The sequence below is a fragment of the Carya illinoinensis genome, chromosome 1, assembly GCF_018687715.1.
Source record: "Carya illinoinensis cultivar Pawnee chromosome 1, C.illinoinensisPawnee_v1, whole genome shotgun sequence".
Classification (NCBI taxonomy): Eukaryota; Viridiplantae; Streptophyta; class Magnoliopsida; order Fagales; family Juglandaceae; genus Carya; species Carya illinoinensis.
In genome coordinates this window covers 51,971,576-51,985,967 of record NC_056752.1, presented here as the reverse complement: position 1 = coordinate 51,985,967, position 14,392 = coordinate 51,971,576, and the positions used below count along the sequence as shown (strand labels likewise).

The window sequence follows — 14,392 nt, the reverse complement described above, 5'->3', positions numbered from 1 at the left end:
TTTATACTGTAGACTATTGTAGTCATGGTATACCTCATATTTAGTGCTGGTTCGTGTACTGTGACACTTTGTATATATGTTGAGTGGTAGATTTCGTTACTCGCACAGTTTAGGTTTTATATTCAATTCATACAATGCCAATGCAGCAAAAGCAAGCTCTATTTTTTACCTGTTGACTAAACACCTGGAAAATCTAATCACATGGCATGTCACAATTGGTTATTGCAGTAGTAAATGGTAACATCCGATCATTTTCCTTTCTATGTCAATATTAAGGCACTTCCAGTTCCCTCCTTAGAGGAGAGACTGTGAAAGTGGCTTTTGTTTGTCAACTCCTTCCTTGTCCCACAGCCTTGTAAAGAAGAATCAATGTCGATTAGAAAATAGGATTGGATATTAACTTTGTGGGTTTGCTAGAAAGAGGACAACATATGCTGTTGGCACTACACTCTTTACTGGAGATTAAAAAAAGGACGATGTGTATTTATTGGTATGTTTTCTTTTTGTTAATTTGCAAAGCTGGCTACCACAGGAAAAGCAGTAGCATCTAGAATAGAAGTCAGGGTTTATAATTTAAAGATCATATGTAAAGGGTAAACGTTGCATCCCCTAAAGTAAGAGGCTTGAGGTGCCCATCGACATCGTTTTATCACATAAAGTTGAAAATCAAATAAAATATTATTATAATATTTTTTTAAATTTAAAAAAATTAAATGATTTATTATATTTTATATAAAAATTTAAAAAAATTATAATAATTATATAAAATGAGATGATTTAATTTATATAACCAAACCAAACCTAACCATTCCAAAACCATCCCAAGAAAAAGGAGATATCTTTATGAAGTTCATTTAATTAAAGGGCATTGTCTTACGAGCTTGAATTGGTTTCAAACGTCTTGCTTGCCTTGTTTTAGAAATTATAAAATAATCGTAACGTACATATAACAAATTATATAAAATCACGTCAATTTATAAATTTATATTTTATATAATTTTTTTATGCTGGTAGCAATTGTCCATAGTTTAATTTTATTTTTGATACCTTTTTATAATTCCTTAGCATTTCCTATTAACAATTGAATGAAAGCCATATATTTAATTATTTTATTCACACTGGTGAGAACCAGAAATTATTATTGATTCCAGGAATTTTTACGAGATTTGTCAAAAGTTAAAGGGTGTGAGTTTATTTATTTATTTTTTTAATAATGCTTTACGTCGCATCAAGTAAAAGGCCATCCGCTTTCAGAAAAGTTAAAAACTAAAAAATAAAGACACTTACTTTGGCATTTCGGCTAAATTTTTCTTTTTTCTTTCTTTTTATTTTTTTTATTTTTGTTTCTAGTAGTAGCAGCTCTAATGGAATCATATTCACTTTTTTTCTTTTTTCTTTTTTTAGGAGATTGCAAGAAATTAAAAAAAAATAGAAGGGGAGGTAAAGCAGTGACAGATGTGCCAACAATTTTCAATGTTCAGTGTAATAGCGAAGGGAAAAATTGAATTGATGAAAATGTGATATTGGGTGAAAGGTGGGATTCTCACGGAAGCGAAGAGAAAAATGGGGATTCTTACAGAAGAGGAAGAGAGGAAGAGGAGGGAGAGAATTAGGGGTGGCTGCTAAATGTCGAAATCGTTCTCGATCCATGCATGCATCTTTCTACATCATTTCATTGAAATTATAGAAAAGTGGAATCATGTTATTCCATCGTCATTCATTGTTCGTGAGATTGTGATGGAAGCAGCTTTGAATCAATTCCATTTCGATTCCCATCAGAGCTTGACATTCTTTATTTTTTTCTTATTTTTTCTAACCAAGCATCCATATAACCATCAGAGCTTGACATTCTTGATCAGTGTACGCAATTCATTTCATTTTACTGCTTTATTTTTTATGTTATTACCTTTTCTTTTCTTGGGGGGCGGCCCAAAAATACTTTATGGGAATTTCATATATGCCTTGCTAACAATAGACAATTCTCATATGTATATTGCCAAACTTCTGGCTTATTCAGCTTAGCCCAAAAAAGAAAAAAGAAAAAAGAAAAAAAAATCATATTGTAGTTTGATATGATTCAAAGAAAATAAAGGTGCTAGATCTTTTATTAAAAAATAAAAAATAAAAAATATGCCCTAAAATTCAAATTACGTATCAAATAGAAGAGTGCCAACTAATTTAAATTATTGCGTCTGAAGCAATTTAGAAGTTAAATTACGTTAAATACTTATTTAATTAATCAAATTCTTTATTTGTAGAATATTAACATAGAAAAAAGTACACGTGTGCCCAAAATATGGAAGAACATTAGGTATAGTCAGAGTAAGTGGGCTAACCTTATTTCTTATTTTGGAGTCTAAGCACCCAACTCTCAAATCACTAAACTCATCTAAACTTAAAATCTCTTTACACATGTGAAACCCACAATCTTTCTCAACCCAACAACCTTATATGAAGACATGCACCTTGGGTAAATGTAAGTGCAGTAATATTTTATCATCGGAGACATTGGATGAAAAATGGAGACGAGTGAACATTTTGAAGTGTAAAAGGGATTAAGCAACACTTTATTTGACGATGCGAGCCTTTAGTAAGGGAAATATAGGTTCTACGACTACAGACCAAGGGATTGAAAAAAATTGAATCAAGTAGTAGCCATCGATTATTTGGCAATTCACAACAGATATCCTACCAAGATCCATAGTTCCAACAGATGACTAGCCTGTCTGTACTACCACAGCAAATATTCTAATCTCAAACGTCGTAAAAGAAACAGTCAGGAGAACCGAGTACCAAGAAAAAACAAACAAAATTCAGAGGCTTTTGAATTCTGAAGGCTGCGTATACCAGAAATTGTCTCGTCGCTGCCCCAAATTTTTATTCCAGCACGAAAATTGAAGGGCTGCAATTAATGATGATGATCATCGTCACCATGTCCATCCGGAGGTCCTCCAGGTCCAACCACTTCCAGCTGTGAAACATCAAATGGAATAATTAGAGAAATGCTGCTATGTCCAAACCAACTGAACATTGTTCAGTACAAAATAACTATTAAGTAAACTGAGAAAAGCAAATCGGTCTATTCAATCCATTTTCCGGTGCATTTCACTCTTGAGTTCTTCCAAATAGCTTACAAAATGTATTCCCCCCACCACACACACAAAAAAAAAAAAAAAAAAAAAAAGGGATATCACATGTTATAAGTAAAAAGGAGGATTCTCATCCAAAATTGGTCCAAGGTGGGAACTGTACAGAATATAAATCAGATAAGACTAAAAAAAATATATCAGATAAGACAATGTTAATGTTACAATCATTGCATTCTACTTTCTCTCACTTTCTTTATTTTTTCCCAAAGAAAATTATTTATACGTGACAAAAGTATTTTGCCTCTGCCTTCAACCTCGGCAATCAACAGCTAATTGTTTTATATATATGTAAGTAACAACTAATTTAAATCCTTGCTCAAATATGAATCATAAGTTTAGTTGTTTCCTATGTGGGTCAACCTAGGTCATATAAACATATAATTTAAATTGACCATGCCCAGTTCAGAAAGTGTATGGTGAAGCTAACTACACAATAGTCTATGACCAACAACCAGTGTTATAATGATCCTATGGAGCCTGGCTTGTTGGATAATCTGCTATTACCATTAAAGTAAAAGGTCAGCTGGTGTTGCCTGAATCTGTGTGCATGAGAGTTAACAGGTCTGTGTGTATCATCTATTTGCATCTGGATCCACATTTAGATATACAACTTCAAATTAAAATCCCGGATCGCCACAGTTCACTCCAGACAAGGTCCTAGAAACGAACAGTCAGTCCAAAGCTGACAACCCACTTACCTCAAAATACTGTGAGCACACTGGACATTCATGTGGTTTACCTTTCTCCAGCCAAAACCAGACAACATCATGTTCATCCTCTGCAATTTAAAAGCACGGAAGTCATGCAAGATGGACCTTAATGAACTGAAATATTGTATTCATGTATTCAAGGGAGAAGAATATGCACCCACAAGAAGAAAAAAGAAAAAAAAGGAGAGAGAGAGAGAGAGAGAGAGAGAGAGAGAGAGAGAGAGAGAGAGAGAGAGAGAGAGAGAGAGAGAGAGAGATGTAAAGAGGCACCCACCCCCTTCACCTCCTGGGCATCCAACTATTCTCTTGTCATAATAGGACTTGATAATTGAAGGAGCTTCCTACAGGCCAAAAGCCGGAAAGAAAAAAAAAACATAAATTAAACAGATAAATCCTGCAACAAAATAACCATTACAGATCTAGGCAAATACCAAATATATATTTTTTGATATGTTAAAATTGATTAATAATCAAAGGCAATGTTGCCCAAGTACACCTGATGTATATATGAAATATGCCTAACCTTAAAAAGTAATTAGAGCAAAAAAAAAAAAAAATACTTGACACTAGAAATAGAAAAACATAAATGAGCCAAAATCCAACAGATCAAAGGTAAAGGGTAGCAGAAAAGAAAGCTTTGAGTTCCTCCTCTCTCCTTGTCCCCAAAACTTCAGTTGTTTCTCTCTCAGTATACACCACAGTCGACAAGATGGGTCCATCTTCCACATTGCTTCACTTTGGAAACAGGTGAACCTTCCTTTCCAACACTATGAAAGATCTATCAAGAGATGAGGCATGACCCAAGCTAACCCAAAAAACCCATGAACATTCCATGTCAATGAAACTGCTTCGAAATGCAGAAAAAGATGATCAATTGACTCTCCATTCCTCTTATACATGCAGCACAAATCCATCACAATAATATTTTTATTCCTTAAACTATCTAAGGAATACAAACAAAAAAGGACACTCTCAAAGGGGCCTTATTACACCAAATTATCTTCCAAAGGAATGGGTTGCTACAACAGGAGGATAACGTTACATCTCATTTCAAACACTCCACGCTTTGAAGGAGCTCAGCATAGCTTATCCACGCCTTTGGTTGAATTGAAAACCAAAGATAAAAAAATAAATTGCAGAAAAGACATCAACTAGCAAAAGAAAATATGCCTCACAAGAAAGGCATTATAATAACAGCCTCAGAGACGCATTAAATTAGTAGTCTCAGTCTGCATCAGAAAAAAGTGTGGATAATATATAAAAATAAGGGTTTCTTTTGTTGCACCACAAAGATTGATCATATCTGTTGAAAGTCCCATAGAACTTAGGACTTTTTTTTTTTTTTGATAAGTAAAACTTAGGACTTAAAAGTTGAAATCACAAGTCAATCAAACTTCCATACAAGAAAAAGCGTTTCATTATATATCCTTTAAAAAAAAAAAAAAAAAAAGGAGGCCGGCACCTCCGATTATTCATAAATACCCTCACTAAGGAGGAGGAATAACCTAGATTACAACTATACCCCCAATAAAACAATACTCACCCAAAAAACAAAGACTACCGCCGAATATAAGGGATACCCCATCTATCTATGCGGACAAGACCACGAAATCTTCTCAAATCAAAACCACTTCCTAAAAACTACACTACCCAACCATGAAGCCCCTCTTTTGCTAGAAAATCAGCAAACATATTAGCCTCTCTAAAAATATGACAAACCAGAACATTAAGAGAACCAATAAGACACCTCGCTTCTTCCCAAAAATCCCATAAATACCAATAATTACAAGAACCCAAAGTAAACCATCTTACAACAACACTTGAATCAGATTCAACAAAAATGTTCCTCAGTCCTAACTGTTTACACAGCCTCAAACCTTCTACGAACGCACGGCATTCAGCCACTGTGTTGGTAGAATGGCCATAAGAGTGAGCAAATCCAGCCACCACATTGCCACGATCATCTCGGATAATAATAGATACCTACTTCTTCAAAGAAAGAATCATTAAGATTGAAATTTACTTATTTACGTCAGGAAAAATGTAATTACTTGATATATTAAAGCTAAAAAGGAAAATACTTAAAAGAGGCAGCAAAGCAAACCAAGAAATCTCCAATAAAGTTGGCCATATACTTACATAATTAAGGCAATAATTCTTGACTTGCAAGATTATTAATTTATGAAAGTGTTTGTCTCCATCTTATATATCAAGTCAAGAATTATTAATTTATGAAAGTGTTTGTCTCCATCTTATATATTCAAATAATAACTGAAATCTGTTTTTTTTTTCTCGGTAAAACAAGAATTTTATTGATTAGAATAATAGGAATGGAACAAGTACACGGAACATATACAAGAGTAACACCCAGCCATGATTATCTAGTGATACTAAAGTCTATGCCTTAACAACTAATGTCAACACAAGAGCTCTAATTTATTGATTTATAATGTGAAGTGGTACATGTAAGATGTTCTTGCAGGGGAAAAAAGATCTGTCACATCTGTACCACAGAGAAAAAGGAGAAAAGGAATTACCAATTATGTTAACATAACAAACAGAATGAATTGCTTCTATATGGTAAGATGGTTATGTTTATATAACATAACCAGTTGCTTCTAGATGGTAACGAATCAGTAACACCATTTAGAAAGATTAATTGCTTCTATATAGTAAGATGGTAATGAAATTACCAATTATATATATATATTTTTATAGGTAAAATTACCAATTATATATTAACATGACAAACAAATTAAAAGGACTGTCATTTAACAAAATTTACCGGAGATCATAAGATGGTAATGTTTATATAAATACTGAATAAGTTAAAAGATACAACAACTGCTTATAGGAACACTAGGGATGAAATTACCAATTATATTAACATAAAAAGAATGTAATACAAACCAACTCAAGCATGTATCACAAAAATTGTCAAAAAAAATTAAAACTAACCTTTGTGCCGAAAGGACCAACTGGATGGTCAATATCAAGAATTTTCCTTCCCTACACAAACGAAACCGATCGAACTCAGAATCTTCTCAAAAGCCAAGAATATAACAAGCATTTAAGCGATATCAAAATTCAATAAATATAAACGTCTTGTAAATAAAATCAAGAAACCTGTTCCTTGAGCCTAACATAAAAATTCATTTAACAGTATGTGAATTTTTTATTTCTTTCCCTCAAATTTTCTTAGCAACCAAAGAGATCGTGAAATACATTGATTTTGCCTACATAATCAAATGATTGGATTAATTCAAAGTAATTAACACCTGAAGCTCAGCTTCAAGCTCCTCACGCTCGTGCCCGGTCGCTATCGGCATTACATCTTCAACTTTCTTCTTCACAGCACCCTCTGCTACCAAAACCAAATAAATTCATATCAAAGAAAATTATACACGGCTACAGATATGTAAGTGGATCTGAGAGGGGAGAGATTAGGGTTCAGTGAGTACCGGAGTCGACGCTGAAGTAGCGGAGACTGAAGTGGGAGAAGCATGGAGAAATGATGGATCGGGCGGGTAACGCAGTGGATCGGACCGGAGCGGTGGCAGTGGAAGTGGCAAGGCTTTTTAGGTGGGAAGAAAGAAGTCTCCGCCACATGCTGGTGAGACTGCGTTAGGCTCTGTTCGGAGTTTGAGTTCTCAGGTCACGCCCCCCGACTCACAGCTCTCTCTCTCTCTTAAAATGGGAAACACGGCGAAGGGGGTGTGAGGGGGCTGCACAAGCGCCGGCCTTGACACGTGGATATGTACTCGCACGTGCGAGAGAGGAGGAATAATACCAAGCACAATTTTATTTATGAAAACATTTATTCTTTATCATTTATCTCATTATCCTCTCGTCATCTCATGATGTAGTATTTAATGATAGATTTAAATATAAAATATAATAAATAATTTCAAATAATCTAATATCACATCATGAAATAATGAATGGATGATGAGAATTTAAATAATGAGTATCATTTCTTGTTATTTATAATCTCAATCAAATCTTACGATTTAACTTATGTGAATTATATGATTTAGACACCAGTTTAACAATAGAATAATTCGAGTAACAAAATTTGAAGAGAAATAATTTATTTTTAAATAAATTAAATTTACTTAATTTATTGTAATACATCATATCTATTTTATAATTTATAATTTTATTTTTACAAAATTCCTTTATAAATCTAGCACTTCTCAAATTTAAGATATGTTTAATCCATTGATCTTAAAAAAATTACAAATTAACGTCATTTTACTCTAGTACATCATATTATAAAATTCTTTTTACTATAAAATAAATTAGACTAATCATATTTAATTATATTAATTTATAAGTTTTTATTTTTTGCAATATTTTTGTCTGGCCAGTTTGGATTTTAAACCCAACTCAACTAATCTCATATAATCATTACAAATTTTTTAAATTTCAACACAAAATATAATAAACAATTCAACATTTTTAAATTTTAAAATAATAACAATATTAAAAAATAATATTTTAATAATATTTTATTCAATTTGTAATATTCATCTCAACTCAATTCAATTCAGTTCAACATTTGTTAATAATTTCTTAGTGCTACAAGTGGGAGATGATCATTCTTATATTAAAAAATGATAGAGATACCATTAATATATAATTATTACAAAATATTTCTGTGCATAAACAATACATATTTGCCGTCGGTTTTTCTGCTGTACACTTTTTCTCCGATACGCACAGTGTCACCTTCTCATAATAATAAAATAAAATTTGTAGGTATCTGAAATGAATTCCTAATTAAGAAAAAAAAAATTGTAGACCAGACTAAGACTGAGATAATAGATATTACAATAACAAATAAGTCAATTGGGCTCATTGCATTTCGGCCATTTTTTAAAATGATTATATAATACTTGTGCACTCCACGACTGTATATAATAATATTTTTTTAAAGCAACAAAACGATAGAGTAATGATCTCTGTTTTCCTTGAGTGTTGCAATTTCTTTTTATGATCATTGTTATGGCCTGGAATAATGTTGAGGCTAACTTGCAAATTAGGAAAGGAAGGAGAGAAAATATTACCAACAAAGTGGATGGACCTTTCCAAAACCAAATCTTCTAATCCAAGAACCTTATTTACTTGATGATAGAGAATAATATTTAGTACATAAACGGAACGTCATTCCAAAATCCACATCCAACCGGCCTCTTCCTTTCTCCTATGGAAATCTATAGTGTATAATAAGATAAATGGATCATCTCAAGCACAAATTAATAATTCCTTTTGCATAAAATGCATGCAATGCGATCAAGCACTTCGTGGCTTCCGAACACTAAGCAACTTCACATCATCTAGTACTGGTCCACATAAAGAGCCTGAATTGTCATTTTTCATGGTGTAAAAAGAGCTTAAGAACATGATGCGTGTGCGTGTCGACACGGCCGTGAATCTAAGCGTGCCGCGCTTGATCAGCCCTCCTTTGCCCTTAGATTCATACGAAACCTTGACAGTTTCCTTGCCCGCAAATGCCTCTACCTCCAGGGGACCTTCACATAAATTGCTAGCATCACCCACAGCAAAGGTCAGGACGTAAACTTTTCCAGGCTTTGTGTAGACCACTTGTGCAAGGGCGCTTTCTTTTCCAGCCACGAGTTCAACCGCTCTCTTTCCCTCAGGAACGGCAAAGTGATCGGAATCTATGTACTTGACAGCCTTGAGGGACTCAATTATCCAGCCCGGTAAAGGGCTATGATCGTCCTCTATGTTGGGTGGGATTAAGACCCCCGATGATGTTTTGGGAAACACATATGGGCCCTCTTCAAAATTTCCATTTTTGAGTAGGTTGGCTGCAATGTGCAGACAAACAAATTAATGATCAAGTGGAATATACCCAAAGAGGATTGAAATTATGGGCACATAATTAATGTTCTGCATTAATATAAGATTTAATAATGACATAATTACATAATTTGATTCGTAAAAAAATTCAAGTTTCATTTACCTGTGGTACGTTTAGGAGGGGAGATAAGCTTTAATGCAACCGAATCGATAAGTGGGCCACAAGCCGGATCCTCCTCTACACCCGGGTGGTGGATCACAATCTCCAGTTGCGGGTTGTCCGCTTGGAAACCCCATGCATAGGAATCCCAGCCATTGCTACTGTACATGGTCTGCATCGGCAGCATTCCCCAGTCGTTTTTCTCGATGGTGGGATTCACGGACACGTTGAGGCTTTCCTCCTGCGCGCACGTACGAGCAGCGTTGAATGTCAAAGAGTAAAACAAGCCTTTAATCACTGTCACACTCTGCTTAATGGAAGCCTCATTGCCGAGCCGCACAGCATGGTCACCCTCGGGGACTATTAGCAACATGTCACCTTGTTTCTGCCCTGATTTTATGTACTCCACATTGCCTGATATTTCCCAAAAGGGAATCCCACGGGGGCTCGTCACTAAAGTGCCTTTCAGATGTGATGCCCTTGGTCCATATTCGAAGTTGCCGTTTGGCAATAAACCTGAAAAATCAAATATTAATTTTCCTGTTAGCTAGTCTTTCGATGGAGAAAAAAAGGGAAGAATTACAGGTAAGGGAGTCTATATAATAGTAGGTTAAAAAGTGATTTCCGTCAATCCTAGGAATGATCTAATATCCAAAGCAGAGTAGAGTGGCGGATAATATTTTAATGTGCCCAATTTCCAGAGTGGCCGGGTCTCAGTCCAACACATGATGTGCTAGCTGTGCTAAATATAATATTTGGTCATGAAATTAATATATTGATGAGAGCTACGCGATAATAATGAGAAACTATATAAGTTAACTAATTAATTATTTCAACGGTACTATTTTGGATATTAAAAATTGATGCCAGTTGCCAATTAGGCTTCCGGCCAGCGCAATCTGATCAGGTTTTCACGTGGATGCAAATTTACATGCAATTAATCTATTGGGACTCATTTCTAATACTAAATGTTGAGGCCATAAGCATAGCATTAAAATAAATACCATCAAGATCTCTAGAGATTTTGAAGTTGTTTTCGGAGATCTATTATTTTCAGTGGGTGAGTGTCTTTGGAAAAGGAGTCACGAAACTGGAATCCTAGTTAATATGAGAGAAATAAAATTAATTTGGCACATTCATTATTCATTCTTTCGTTTTAGACCAATGAATAGCTACTGGCATTCCTATAATTCTATCATAGTCCATTTAATGAGAAGCGATCAATTTATTTCTCTCGGAGCAGAAAAGCACTACTAATTAAAAACAACTTTTCCATTTAAGATGGCAGAGATCATAAAACAAAGAAAAGCTGATGAATAGAGTACTGGAGGAGTAAATGGCAAATGCTGCGTCCTTCGTAAAGGGGTTGCCTAGCTTACATATACATGAAGGATGAATAATTGAGGTTTCCTACAAATTGTTGTCACAGGTATTAATTTTCTTCAAGATATAGACACATCAATTTTATTATAATCAATGTTGTCAATGCAGTGAGGGTCACATAATTTATGATCTACTTCTTTTCTGCAGATCAGACTAAGCATGCATCATCTTATAAGAAGTTTCGACCCTCTGAATTTTCTGTCTAAGGGTCGTCTAATATTCAAGACTCCAAGAGATTAGACGTGGAAGATTAATGACCAAAAACCATAAGAATCTTCGGGCACTTTCGAATGAAAACAAGATCTTGACGAGTGGATCAGAACCTAATATATATGCCCCTAAAGCTACCTTTTTATAACTTAACAAGAAGAAAATGTGCAACGTATATATTTCAGGTTATGTACTAAGCTAGCTTCAATGTAGCTGGGAGTTGATCGATCGAGACGAAAATGTCTTTCGCAGCAACAAGATTTATGCTATAAGAAAAGAATTCGCAGATGTGAAATACCACTGATCACAACATGTTCCTTAAGCATACTCTCAATAATAAACCACCAGTACTTAGATAATAGATATGCATAAGCCATGTCTGTAACAGGAAAGAGTAAGCAAGCTTACCGTCAATGACGGAAGAGACGGTGTGCAAGGTGGCACAAAGTAACACTAACAGCACGCTAAGCCTGTGCCTCATGGTAGAGAGAGAGAGAGAGAGAGAGAGAGATTTGTGTCGATATCAGAAGAGGGAGATGAGGACGGGGTTTTATGGGTCACATTCCATGCGAAAGCCCCTGAATTGGGAGAGAAACCACATTGATGCCACTGGAACTATCCTTGTAGAGATGGAGGGAATTCATCATTAATTCATTTTTTGCTGGGGAAGGTTGAGGACTAGTTATTATAATTCAAGACCACATGGAAATTTAGGTCAGCTGTCGGCTGGAGGGCAGCTATGTCCATTTAAAAAATACGTGCTACTCTCATTTATGTCTCTTGTCAATCTTATTGCGACAAAAATATATCTTCGGCCTTAGTTTAACTCATAAGTAAACGCAAAGGGATAGATACTGAATGACTAAAATGACATTGAATTTGTAGAATGCACAGCACAGTGCACATGGCTTTAATAATTTGATGCTTTGTTCGGATCTTCTTCCGACAACGTGAGTGGGGGGAGGTCCAAGATCCGGTTTTCTGATCAACACACAAGCTGGGTTCCCGGTGATCAACACAAGAACATCAGAATCAAAATGTGCAAAATCCAAACAAAGAATTATTTAAAAAAAAGGTGATCAAGGACCTTGAGAGATCTTATAATGGGTAACCCATGTGCGTTCTAGGGAGCTTTTAATTTGAGTGTTGCCTTCAATTCCTTGGTATGGTTAACCAGCCATGCAAAATGGGGTATTTTATAATTTTCTTTTTGCTTCCGTTCCTTTTTGGTCGGCAATCATTCTATTGTTTATGAAGAGCGGTGAGTCATTGAATATTGGAAAAGCTAGCTTAGGAATCAATTGCAGCTAGATCATATGTACGTGTCGGTATTTGGGAACAATCAACATGGATGCACGTGTGGTTGAGTGCGCTGAAATCAAATGCTTGTTGAGGGCTAATATGTGTGATGAACATTGTTTTGAACTTGAGCAACTCGATCTGCCAGTTTGTTCCATTACTGTCGAGAATGATCAAAACTATACCTACATGACGGACTTAATGATCAATAGTCAAGGTCTCAAGGAGATCCATTGAAATGGCTCTCCCATTTGGGAACCATAAATATGTGTGTATATATATATGTAAGTATGATGAGAAGTTTTGATCCGTAATATGGCTCAAATTTAAAGCACCACGAGAGATGATCATGAAGGGCTCCAACCCTCAATGAGAATTATGTAACAATGAAAGCACTCAGCACTCATTTGTTGGTAGAGAGTCGTGCTTCAAGAAGGCAGAGTGCATATTTTTAGGTTGATAAATGTATAATTCAAGCTGGTCGTACAGCTCGAGTAGCTTCTATTCTTGCTATTACAATTTACACCATTAACAGTACAACTACTCCGAAGCAATATATTATATATTAAAAGTTATTCTATTTTCAAGCCGATAGCATATCATCCACATCATTTGAATAGTAAAATTTAATTTAAAAAATTTTTGAATAGTAAAATTTAATTTATAAAATTTTAATATTTATCTTTTAAATTAAATTATATCATATAAAATGTAGGACCGTTCATCTGATCCGGATTTGGCCCAGAACTCAGATAACCAGGCATCCCGGTTTCAATTTTCGACATAGGTTAAATCCGAGCCGGAATCCAAATTTAGGAAACCGGATGAATCCGGTTCAGGTACCGGATTTTAAATCCCGAACCCATATTTAAAACCCGATACCCGGGTTTTATAAAAAGAAAAATTATCAGTAAGGTTTGCAACTTTATAAATCAGTTTCGCATGAGTAGCCACTCCCCCACCCCCCTCTTGAGATTTCTCCCCCAGACTTCTCTCTCTCTCTCTCTCTCTCTCTCTCTCTCTCTCTCTCTCTCTATGTGTTCTGCTCTGCTCTGTGACCATCATCTTCTACTTTTTCGCTCCATCTTCGACTTCTACAACCCAAGGTTAGATTTTTGCTCCATTGTCTTCTACTTTTTTGCTCTGTCGTCAAAGATCTGTAGTGATGTGCTATGTTTGTAACTGCATGTTTTTGGGAATCTGAATTTGCTGTAGTGATGTTTGTATGCAAAAGAGAAACAAAAAATAAAACTTTTGACAATTATGAAACAAATAAAAATTTTGCTCAATCTGCTCTATTTTTAAATATGAGTTGTTTTTCTTTATGGGTTCTATAACATTTGTGTTATCTGTGAGGGAGAGAAACAAAGAAATTAATTGTGGATCATGTTGAAGCGTGCTTGCGTAAATGTGCAAAAGGAGAAAAGAAAAAAGAGATAGAGCAGCTGCTTGAGAATATTCTTAAGTGAAGGTTGTGTAAATGATTCAAGGCTGTTACTTTGTTAGGCAAGTTGAAAAGGACCATGAGTTAATGGGGTTGTGAGATAGAATAGTTCTTTTAGGCAACTAATTATAAGACAAGTACCAATTTAGACATACAAGCCAACCCTTTCACCAAAAGGAAAAGATAATGATAATAATATTATTATTTTGGC

The 14,392-nt window shown here is 34.9% G+C and overlaps 2 protein-coding genes across 7 annotated transcripts; both read right to left on the bottom strand.

Moving 5' to 3' along the window:
• Positions 1 to 2,629: 2,629 nt before the first annotated feature.
• On the bottom strand, positions 2,630 to 7,597 carry LOC122283000 (putative cytochrome c oxidase subunit 5b-like). 6 transcript variants are annotated; one of them, XM_043095119.1, is made up of 8 exons: positions 7,321 to 7,597; positions 7,138 to 7,223; positions 6,818 to 6,868; positions 5,672 to 5,842; positions 4,134 to 4,200; positions 3,848 to 3,927; positions 3,654 to 3,735; positions 2,630 to 2,971 (listed from the first exon to the last, which is right to left on the bottom strand). In XM_043095119.1, exons 1-8 carry the CDS (start codon positions 7,466 to 7,468, stop codon positions 2,928 to 2,930), a joined length of 729 nt encoding a protein of 242 aa, XP_042951053.1. In that variant the 5' UTR covers positions 7,469 to 7,597; the 3' UTR covers positions 2,630 to 2,927. The 6 variants fall into 6 exon arrangements, with proteins under 6 accessions (XP_042951053.1, XP_042951060.1, XP_042951068.1 ...); XM_043095126.1 differs by having other exon boundaries at positions 7,138 to 7,220; positions 7,321 to 7,593; XM_043095134.1 differs by lacking the exon at positions 3,654 to 3,735 and having other exon boundaries at positions 7,321 to 7,592.
• A 1,365-nt stretch (positions 7,598 to 8,962) lies between these two features.
• On the bottom strand, positions 8,963 to 12,058 carry LOC122282991. Its single transcript, XM_043095106.1, has 3 exons — positions 11,847 to 12,058; positions 9,849 to 10,361; positions 8,963 to 9,693 (listed from the first exon to the last, which is right to left on the bottom strand). The coding sequence occupies exons 1-3, from the start codon at positions 11,917 to 11,919 to the stop codon at positions 9,155 to 9,157; spliced, it is 1,125 nt and encodes a 374-aa protein (XP_042951040.1). The 5' UTR covers positions 11,920 to 12,058; the 3' UTR covers positions 8,963 to 9,154.
• Positions 12,059 to 14,392: the final 2,334 nt, after the last annotated feature.

Coding starts and splice junctions, on each gene's coding strand:
- LOC122282991 (XM_043095106.1), bottom strand. CDS start 11,919: ATGAGGCACAGGCTTAGCGTGCTGTTAGTGTTACTTTGTGCCACCTTG. Junction 10,362..11,846: donor CGTCTCTTCCGTCATTGACG/GTAAGCTTGCTT, acceptor TTGATTTTTCAG/GTTTATTGCCAAACGGCAAC. Junction 9,694..9,848: donor CCCTCCTAAACGTACCACAG/GTAAATGAAACT, acceptor TGCACATTGCAG/CCAACCTACTCAAAAATGGA.
- LOC122283000 (XM_043095119.1), bottom strand. CDS start 7,468: ATGTGGCGGAGACTTCTTTCTTCCCACCTAAAAAGCCTTGCCACTTCC. Junction 7,224..7,320: donor CTACTTCAGCGTCGACTCCG/GTACTCACTGAA, acceptor TGGTTTTGGTAG/CAGAGGGTGCTGTGAAGAAG. Junction 6,869..7,137: donor AGCTTGAAGCTGAGCTTCAG/GTGTTAATTACT, acceptor TCGTTTGTGTAG/GGAAGGAAAATTCTTGATAT.